Raw genomic sequence first — 10,412 nt, 5'->3', positions numbered from 1 at the left:
CCATCGAAGAGAGCGGGAAGAGAAAAAAAATCCCTCCGCTGGAAGTAATCCCTGCAGCCCCTCCCCCCAATGTGATGTCACAGCGTCCCCGGGAGACGCAACAGCCTGGTGATGTCACAGCCCCACAAACTGCAGCATGTCGTCACAGCACAACTTGATGACATCACAGCCTGTGATGTCATAACCCCATCATACCACATCACAACACAATGACACCTGATTCTGTCCTGATGTCACTACACCATGTTGTAAGGTCACCACCCAGCCTTGTGATGTCACAGCCCATGCCCCACCCAACCACAGCACCATAGCAAATCCTGTCCTGCTCTCAGAGTCCCATCAGGCCAGTCCAAACCCAGCTCCATCGCAAGCCACAGCAGTGGGGAGGGGATATGACCCAGGATATCTCATCCCTATCCAGCGCCAGCACTCAAGGGACAATCACTTTGTTCATACAGCACGAAGCACAATGCAGACCTGGACTGTGACTAGGGCTCCTAGGTGCTACAGTAAAGGAGTTGCCTTAACACTAGCCTCCTCCCATCTCCTTTCCCTTGCATGAAAACAGGAGCCTCTTCCGCTGCAGCTCCCATCCTCTTTGGGACCCTTAAGAGATGGGGTGCAAGCAGGTCAGATTCTGGCAAGGCATTGCAATGGTGATGGCAGGCTCAGAGCTGTCAAAGAGCCTGAACAAGCAAGGAGCAGCATTCAATGAGTGCCAACAGTAGGGTTCAGAGTTAACAGCTTGGGCCAGCTAGGCCAGCAGCTCCAGGTGGATGTATCTCCCACCCTCAGGGAATGGAGATTCAAGGCTTACCTCCCACCAACTTCCTCCTGTACTGGCTACCTCTCAGACTCCAGCTAAGGCGCTCACTGCGGCACAGCATCCCCTAGTGGTGTGTAGAGATCAGCATTGCCTGCAAAGGGAAAGCACTCCCTACTGAGCTCCCCCCCGTAGCACAGTGGTCCCTAGCGCCAGGGTCAGCACGAATGAAGCAGATCAGACAACAGGCTGGATGTTTTTGTTGAAAAGTTTAATAGAAATATAGATCTCAAAAAAACCCACACACATAAAACCAGCAAATATCCACTGACTAACCCAGCAGAGCCCAGCCCAGGAGACACCACCTGCCCAGGACTCCTGCCAGTGCCCCCGAGGCTGCAGTCACACTTCAGAGGGGAAAATACCCTCTTCCTGATGCACACAAGGAACTGATGTCCTGGTGCCTTTACCCACAAGCCCCCTCTCCTGCCCTATATCCCAGCCCGACTGGACAAAGGCCACTTGCCCCCCAGGCACCCAGCAGGAGGGGATCCTAAAATGGCTAATAATGCCCTCCCCTCCCCCCAAACAATCTGCCCCCTGGTACGTTCAGCCACTGGGGGGCACTAGACAGAGGCACCAGGAGGATGGAAGCACCAGGAGGATTTGTGCATAGGCAACTAAATGCTGAGAACGGAAAGGTTCATCACACCTGCTGGACATTCATCCCCCCCGCATTCCTGGACTGGACCTCGAGCCTGTGAGGGGAGCAGTGGCAGAGGCAGCTTGGTGACTGGCTGCAGGACGGCTGCCTCAGCTCAGGCAGATCTGGGAGCAGCCAATTCTGGGTGGAACTAGGGCTCAAGGAGGAGATGACTCCTCCTGGGCAGCAAAGGATTCTGGGCAGAACTAGGACATCTCTCTCCTGGAGAGATCTCTGCTTTGACATGGGTCCAGGAGCCCCAGGGGAGCTGAGGATTCTGGGAATACCCCTGAGGACACGATCGCTCTAGGAGGATCCAATAGCAGAACATTCTGGGTGTATCCCCAGGGGAGATGCTCCCTGGAAGAGCTGAGGCTTCTGGGAGTATCCTGGGAGGTAACTACTCTCCTAGGATCCCAGAGGATTCTGGGAGCTTCCCCAGGCCCATGAGCAATACCAAGGACAGAGGAGCCAGTCAGTCTCTGGTTCAATGCCCAGTGTGAATTTGGACAGTGCATAGCATCTCCTAGTCCTCATCAGCTTCAAATAGGGCATCCAGCTCGGCCAGGCGCTGGCGCAGCAGTTCCTCCAGGTCGGGGTGCTGGGGTGGGGCCCGTCGCCCACCTGGCGCTCGCCCCGTCAGCCTCCCCCGGGGCCGGGCACGGCGCTGCTTGCGGGGCAGGCTGCTGTCCTGGAATTCCATGGTTCGCTTCAGCTTGCGCTGGCTGGTAAGCACCAGTGCCCCATTCCGCTCCCGAGGCTCCTCGAAGATTGTCTCGAAGGTCCTATGGGGGAGGAGAGAGGGCTAGACGGAACCCAGTGCCCGAGTCCACCAACCCACCCTGTATCCCAGCTGGGACGCCCATAGCACAAATGGGGCCCAGACACCTGGGTCCTCACCTACTGTGTTCCCCAGCTGGGACACCCTCAGCACAAGGGCAGCGGGAATGGGGATTGGATTCCTGGGTCCTCCACTCAGGACCGAACACCTCCTGCTGTTTAGGGGGGCAGCGAGTTTGTGAGCTGCACCCAGGTTCCCAGTAGCAAGAACCAACCACGACTAGATTTAACCTCCTGCACCCCTCCCCAACTCTGAACCCAGACACTCCCTTTCCTATGAGCTGGAGGAGGGGGATGTACCCCCCCCTCGTAGCCACCCCCAACCCCTCACCCCCTCCAGCAGCAGCACCCAGGGCCCTCTCACCGCTTCTCGGTGGGAGTGCGGTAGTTCTTATTCGTGTAGATCTCCTCCAAACTGAACTCCTTCTTGTCCAACCTGTTACGGGGAGACCAGACTTAGCAACAGCGCACGGGAATCCCTTGTCGGTGCGAAGACTCAGCAGCCTTGGGGGTGGGACATGGGGGTTGGACGACCACCACACAACAGGAACGGAAGAGAATCCTATGGCCAGCTGTAACTGCTGGAGAGATTCAGAGCCAGGGATAGAACCCAGGAGTCCTGACTCTCAGCCACTCCCCTCCGCCCAGAGCTCCCAATACCTGACCGGTCGGGGCAGGCCCATTGGCGTGAGGTTGGCTTGCTGTTTGGCTGGGGTCTTGCGGATGCGGAAACGGGACACTTTCCCTGTGGTCTCTTCCGGGGAACACTGCAGGGAAGGAAAGATTCCCCGTTATGTAGACTCCTGCAGCACAGCACTCCCTGTTTCCAGCAGCACGGCGCCCCCTGCCGAGCACACCCCCGCCCACCAAGCCCCCTCATGCTCCCGGCAGCACTGCGCTCCCCACTGAGCCTCCCTCACCCCCTGCCGAGCCTGGCAGCACTGCACCCCAGCACCGAGCCTCCCCCTGCAGCACGCCCCCCCGCCCTCCACCAGCACAACCACCTTCCTCCCAGGATACTCCCAGAAGCCTCAGCTCTTCAGGGAGCATCTCCCCTGGGGATACACCCAGAATTCTCTCCTATTGGTTCCTCCTAGAGCCATTGTATACTCAGAGGTACTCCCAGAATCTCCCGCTGAGCCCTCCCCACAGCACAGCGCCCCCCTCCGAGCCTGCCCCCTGGCAGCACAGCATCCCCTGCTGAGCCCCCCACTCCCCACAGCATGGCACCCCCAGCACTACACTGGGACTCTGGGACCAGCACTGCCTCCCATTGGCCTACCTCACCTTGGTATCTGTGTGTGACAGGAGAATCCCGCCTGTGGTGACACCATGGCCCCTCTCCGCCTGCTTTGGGTGCTGGGAGCCGTCCCTGTGAGGCAAGAAGACCATATGGACCAGGAACCTCTCAGGGCCTTTTCTGGAGGGCCAGGTGATACCATGGCACCGGGAGCCCAGATGCTAGGGCAAGGCAAGATGGCAGTGGGACGACCTAGGCCAGGGCAGGGCGCCAAGAGGGATGGGGCAGGGGTTACCTGGGGCAAGGTGGGGTGGTGAGGTGATGTTAGGGGCAGGCACCAACAGGGTTACCAGGGGCATGGCAGGGGGGGCTCGGGGGAAGAACTCCCCAGGCCAAGCAGGAAGTCAGGGGCTAGGGGTTCAGGGGGCAGAGTTCCCCAGGGCCAAGCAGGGGGCATGATGACAGGGGGCTGGGTTACCTGGGGCAAAGCAGGGCAGTGGCAGGCTCCTCGTGGTGGGGTGGCCCTGGGCAGGAGGAACGGGCCTCGTCGCAGCGGGTCATGCACACCACCGGGCTGAGCAGGCGGCGGGAGGCCGGGGAGGGGAAGGGGAAGACCTCCTTGCGCAGGCAGGGTAGGACGGGGAGCGAGGGGTGGCCCCGCAGCAACTCCCGCGACACCTCCAGGCTGCAGACCGTGTGACGCCGCCGGCGTGGCGGGCAGGGGGCAGACGCTGGCAACGGGGACGGCATGGCCCAGGGGAAGTCTGGGCAGGAATAGCTGCGGCCCAGGCGGGGCTGGCTGGGGTCCTCAGGGCTCAGGCGCCACTGGCAGATGGGGGGTCTGCAGCTCACAATGCTGTCCCCCTCCCCGTCATCTTTGGCCTCGCCAGGGCCCCTCCTCTCTGCTGGCTGCGAGATGGCAATTTTCACCTCGATGTTCACCCCCTGGCGTGAGCTGTGCGCCTCCTGCTGGCTCGGCCCGCTCCGGCTCTGCGCTGGCTCCTCCTCGGGGAGCGGGGGCTCCGCCGGCTGCCCTCCACCCTCTCCCTCATCCGGATGGGGAGATGGTGGGGGGCGCAGGCGCGGCTTGACCGGGCTGAGAAAGATGTCGGCGAAGGTCTCCAGCTTGGATTTGACGCTCTGGAAGAGCGGGGCAATACTCCAGTGCCGCAAGGGGGGGACCGTGGCCTGGGGGCGCAGCAGCGAACAGATCGGGGGAGGCCAGGTGGAGGAGGAGGAAGGCAGGAGGCTGCCAGGTGGCTCGGCTTCTTCTGGAACAGGATCTGCTGGAGGAGGGCACAGAGGGTCAGGAGAAGTCAAGGGAGGACCACATCCTGCGACGTACAGACAGCCCCCAATCATACTGAACCCACTAAACCCTCAGCAAGTTGCCAGAACCCCCGCCCCCACAAAAATGCACACACTTGCCTCCGCAGACCTATTTTCAGGACAAAGAAAAAATGTTGACGTCCCACAAAATGAGACTTGGGGAAAGTCACATTTCGAGCAGAAAGCGTTCATTCTGCTAAAGATCTAAACGTTTTCTGGACTGATTTCAATCTCTTTAAAAGCTTCTTAGTATGTCTTTTTCTATAAAACAAAAAGTGGTTGCTAAACAAGAAAATGACACTCTCAAAACATCCAAAACAGAATATTTTTAACTGAAATTTCATTTAAATTAATGCTTCCTTCTCAACAACGTTTTTGGTCAAAAAACATTTTGAGGAAAAGTTCTACTCTTGCTCCCCATGGAGCCCCACCCCTGTGTCCAAGCTCCACCCTCAGCCCCGCCCCTGCATGAGTTGGAGCTCCGCCTACCTGGCTGTGGGCAGCTCTCCCACTGGTCTGAGGAAGAGGAAGATGCTGTCAGCTTATCAACCCTGTCAGGAGAGAGAGGGGAAGTGAAGCTCTGGGCCAGCGCCCCCTAGAGGGCCCTGTGACCCACCCCAGCTGATTGGTAGGGACGTGCACTTACGTGTTAGGAGGCGACGGCATCAGCAGATCTTCCTGCTGAAGGCTGGCATCCTGCCAATGAGAGGTGGCATCTGAGCTGGGGCACAGGATGGGGTCCACCCCCTACATCCGAGGCTGACAGGTCAGCGGCACCTGGTCAGAGCAGCTTCCTCCTTGGTCATAAGCCCAACCCCTCCCTCCATTGACCCATGTGGGGTAGCACCCACTGCTGAGATCCCCACCCATCCCTCTCCCCTCTGGCCTGGGCTCTGGCAGCCCCACCCATCCCCTCCTCTCTGGGCTCTGGCAGCTTCCCCTCCCTCCTGCAATCCCTCACCCACCCCCATCCCCTCCTCTCTGGGCTCTGGCAGCTCCCTCTAGCTCCCCAGCTGCTCACTGCTGCCATGGGGCACTCCTCCAGTGCCACAGTCAGGATGCGTTGCTGGGCCCTCTCCATGGGTGACGTCACCAGCTCCTTCCCCTGCTGGGAGATGGAGGGAGATGCCCCCGGCCCCCGACTCTGCTGTGGTGCCTCCTGCCGCACCAGCCATCGCTTGCCCTGCAGCCGCTCTGACTCGGACCGGGCCGTGTCCTGGGGCGACCAGCATGATGCAGGGGCCTTATTCTCAGGCCTCTGGCAGACGGGAGACCGATGCTCCTTCAGGGAGGGTCTGGAAGAACGAGATGGGGCCACAGACCCCAAAGCCCCATCACTCACTGGCACAATCTTTACCCCCTAGGATCTTCAGCCCCCCTCCCCCCAATCATCACACCACCAGCACCCCCTCTGAGATCCCACTCCTGCATTCCTGCCATCAGCTCCACTGAGCCTCCTGAGACCCCATCTCCCTCCTCCATCCCCGACCCCCAAGGCCTCCCACAAGCTGCTATACCTACCCTGTCAGATCCTCCAGATCCAGCCCCTGCCTCAGAAGCCAGTGACCCCCTCCCCCGGCAGATGCCCTGCTCAGTATTTGGAAGGTGCCAGGACAACAGGTGCCCTGACACGTGATCCACCTCCGCTCACCTGTCTACGGCGGGCTCCTGATGCCTAGGGGTCCAATCCGAACCAGGCGGAGGGCTCTCAAGAGGGGGCAAGGCCTTCCCAGGGAGGTGGTGTCTTGGGAAGGAGGGGATGGCTGGATGAGCTGAGGGAGAGGTGCCCCTTTGGGAGACCTGCTGGGCAAGAGACGCCATGGGGTTAAACAGGGACCCCATTCCTTACCCCGAAACTGACTCCCAGCTCCTGGCACCCCCAAATGATCCTCCTCAAGAGCCCAGCCTGGTCCCCTCCCATGTGTAATGGGGGCGCAAATACCAGGCGGTTCTGCCCACCCAAGCTCAGCACAGGAGTTTCTGGGCCGTCCAGGGCCAACCACAGCAGTGAGAAAAGGAGGGTACGCGGGGGAGAGGCTGGCTCAAGAAATCCATACCAGGGAGCGGCAAAGGATTCAGCAGGTTCAAGGGAGCAGGACCAACAGGGCCTAGGAGGGGTCAGGGGAGGTTGGGGGGCTCAGGCCATCGGATCTCTAAGCAGGGCCCCCCCACCCCAGACCACCTCTCCCCCTCGCACTCACAGCCCCTTGTGTGGTGGCAAGACACTCCTCCAGGGCAATGGCCAGTACCCTGTGCCGGGCTCTCTCCATGGGCGAGGCCACCAGCCACAGCTCCGCCCCCGGGCCCCACTGAGGCACCCCCTGCTGCAGCCGCTGCCGTCTGCCCTGCAGCCTCTCCGACTGGCGCCTTGCCTGAGGAGACCCGGCCCTGCCCTGGGGCAGCCAGTACAGCGGGGGAGCCTTCTCCTCGGGCCCCTGGGGGGCGGGGGAGCTCTGCTTTGCAGTGGAGGGTCTGGAAGAGAGAGATGGGGTCACTCACGGGGGCCATGGACCCCAAATCCCCCTGATTACTGGCATGATGTTCGCCCCAGGACCCAGAGACCCACAGCTCCTCCCCCCCCAAATCACCCACCCGGCCTGGCTCAGACCACTGCCCCTCACTGTCTGCCACCCACACCCCCCAAATCTCTTCCCCCCAAACACACAGTCCTCCTGGCCACGCCCAGAGGAAGAGAAAGGGCGGTGACTCCGGTGAGGTCTGCCCAGGCCCTGACCCCAGAGAGGAGGCTGCTGGACAGAGGTGAACCCCCACACACCTATACACGATGAGCCTCCGGCGTCGGATGTTCCGCTCTGAGGCAGACAGCCTGGTGCCGCCCCCTGCCAGCGCCCCTCTGGCCATGGGGTGCTCCATGGCTGGCTCCAGCTGGGATGTAGGGGGCAGCCCCCTGGGATCAGGGGTTCAGAGGTCGTCCCGGGACAGCCTCCAGCCTACTCATCCTCCAGCATGGCCACCTCTGCCCAGGAAAGAGAATCCTGAGTTACAATGAGCACTGCAAACCCCCTGCCCTAACCCAGCTCTAGGGGGCACTGGCTCTCCTGAAGTGCCCCTGAGGACTCACCATGACACCCCCCAACCTCCTGCATCCTAGGGTTGGCAGCATGGCCACAATGGCAGAGGGCTGAGCCATGAGGGATCAGACTGGGGTGTGTGTATATGGTGGGGAAGGGCTTTCCCCAGCGCTGGGCGGAGGGGCTGCAGAGGTGGCACATTCCCACGGTTCCGCACTCAGTGCTCACAATGGACAAGCAGAGCAGGGAGCCGCTGGGAGAATAATTACAGGGCATTAGCAGGCAGGCAGAGCCATTGCTAGCGGTAACCAGAGAGCCCCCTGAGCAGCTCAGGTGTGACCTGACACCAGCTTGGGAGCAAAGGGGAACCTCGGAGGTGTGGGGGTTGGGATCCATCACCTAGAGATGGTTTCCCAGGCCACAAAGGACACACATGGATCCTGGGCAGTTGGGGACAGGCTAGAGGGGCCCTGATGGGGCATCTCCATCTCTTTGTCCTGCCTCTCAGCACTGACCCAGCCTAACTCTGGCCCTAGGACTCCCCCGCCCTGATTCTCCCCACCAGGCCTCCCCCGCTTCTGGTTCCTCCTTTCTCCCCCTAGATCCTCCCCACCAGCCACTGGCTCCCTACCCCAAAATCCATCGCCCCAGCTCTAGGTCTCATGCCTCCCCTTGGGTCTCCCCCCCAAAAACTACTTCCCCTTTCCCTTGCTCACCCGCCTCTCCCACACCTCTTTACTCTCATCCCCTCCCACAGGTCCCTTCTTCCCCCGGCTCTCCCCATGTTCATTCCTCTCCAATGCTGCACCTCTCCTCATTCACCTCCACAAATTGCCCCCCACCCCTGTAGGTGCCCCCTCTCAGCATCTGCTCTCCCCCTGGGTATTCCCCCATGGCTCCTATCGCTGGTCCCCCTAAACTGCCCTTCCACCTGGTCTCCCCCATTGGTCCCTTTCTCCCCAGCTGCACACCATCTTTCCCCAACCAAATCCCTCCACCACTTCTCTCACCACCCCAAATCCACCAAGCCATCCATCCCCCAGGTCTCCCCACACCCCCGCTGCACTTCCCCTTCCCCCTATCCCACCCCGTTACCCTACCTCACTGATCGCCCCCCCACTGTCCTGCCCCATGAGTCCCTCCTCCTCAAATGCCCTCACTACTCCCTAACCCCCGGATCTCCTTCGCCCCACTGCTCCCACTTCCCTGACTGCTCCCCCTCCCAGCTCCCCCCATTTTCTCCTCCCCCACTGCCCGCCTTCCCCGACTGCTCCCCCTTCCAGCTGCCCCCATTTCCTCCTCCCCTATTGCCCCCTTCACCCCACTGCTCCCCCCACTTCCCCCTCCCTCCCACTGCTCCCCACCCAGCTCTCATTGCCCCCCTTCCCGCGACTGCTCCCCCTCCTGGTTCCCCCCATTGCCACCTTCCCCATTGCTCCCCCTCCCGACTCCCCCTTGCCACCTTCCTCACTGCTCCCCCCTCCCGGCTCCACCCACGTGCCCCCCTTCTCCCCTCCTGGTTCCCCCCACTGCCCCCTTCTCCCCTCCTGGCTCCCCCACTGCCCCCTCCCACTGCCCCCCCAGCTCCCATGCCCCCTTCCCCGACTGCTCCCCTCCTGGTTCCCCCATGGCCACCTTCCCCCACTGTCCCCTTTCCCCACTGCCCCCCCACTGCCCCGTTCCCCCACTGCTCCCCTCCGCGGCTCCCCATTGCTCCGTTCTCCCCACTGCTCCCCGTCCGGCTCCCCCACTGCTCCCCCCATTGCCCCTTTCTCCCCACTGCTCCCCCTCCCGGCTCCTCCACTGCCCCCCTTCTCCCCACTGCTCCCCCATTCCCCCCTCTCCCCACTGTTCCCCCCGGCTCCCCCACTGTCCCCTTCTCCCCACTGCTCCCCCATTGCCCCCTTCTCCCCACTGTTCCCCCCGGCTCTCCCACGCCCCCCTTCTCCCACTGCTCCCGCCTCACCAGCTCCCCCACTGCTCCCCATTGCCCCTTCTCCCCACTGTTCCCCCCCGGCTCCCTCACTGTCCCCCTTCTCCCCACTGCTCCCCATTGCCCCCCTCCCCACTGTTCCCCGCCCCGGCTCCTCCACTGCCCCTTCTCCCCACTGCTCCCCCTCCCAGCTCCCCACTGCTCCCCCATTGCCCCTTCTCCCCACTGTTCCCCCCGGCTCCCTCACTGTCCCCTTCTCCCCACGTCCGCCTCCCCCATTGCCCCCCTTCCCCACTGTTCCCCCCGGCTCCTCCACTGCCCCTTCCCCCACTGCTCCCCTCCTCCCAGCTCCCCCACTGCTCCCCACTGTCCCCTTCTCCCCTGTTCCCCCCGGCTCCCACTGCACCCTCTCCCCACTGTTCCCCCCCGGCTCCTCCCACTGCCCCCTTTCTCCCCATTGCTCCCTCCCCCGCCGCTCACCGGCTCTCGCCCGCTCCCCTTCGGTCTCCGGTGGCGGCTCAGTCTCCTCCCGCCCCGCCCCGTTTCTGCCGACGCTCCACGGCCCGACCCCC

The 10,412-nt window shown here is 62.1% G+C and overlaps 1 protein-coding gene across 4 annotated transcripts; it reads right to left on the bottom strand.

Moving 5' to 3' along the window:
- Window positions 1–1,013: 1,013 nt before the first annotated feature.
- On the bottom strand, window positions 1,014–10,412 carry PRR14 (proline rich 14). 4 transcript variants are annotated; one of them, XM_032763141.2, is made up of 12 exons: window positions 10,321–10,412; window positions 7,652–7,852; window positions 7,077–7,347; window positions 6,527–6,675; window positions 5,897–6,170; window positions 5,522–5,571; window positions 5,365–5,426; window positions 4,025–4,832; window positions 3,594–3,678; window positions 2,967–3,073; window positions 2,671–2,742; window positions 1,014–2,251 (listed from the first exon to the last, which is right to left on the bottom strand). In XM_032763141.2, the coding sequence occupies exons 2-12, from the start codon at window positions 7,747–7,749 to the stop codon at window positions 1,993–1,995; spliced, it is 2,235 nt and encodes a 744-aa protein (XP_032619032.1). In that variant the 5' UTR covers window positions 7,750–7,852; window positions 10,321–10,412; the 3' UTR covers window positions 1,014–1,992. The 4 variants fall into 4 exon arrangements, with proteins under 4 accessions (XP_032619032.1, XP_032619033.1, XP_032619034.1 ...); XM_032763142.2 differs by having other exon boundaries at window positions 4,025–4,829; XM_032763143.2 differs by having other exon boundaries at window positions 7,125–7,347.

The sequence above is a fragment of the Chelonoidis abingdonii genome, chromosome 4 (genome assembly GCF_003597395.2).
Source record: "Chelonoidis abingdonii isolate Lonesome George chromosome 4, CheloAbing_2.0, whole genome shotgun sequence".
NCBI classification, from domain to species: domain Eukaryota; kingdom Metazoa; phylum Chordata; order Testudines; family Testudinidae; genus Chelonoidis; species Chelonoidis abingdonii.
This window is presented reverse-complemented; position numbering and strand designations above follow the sequence as displayed.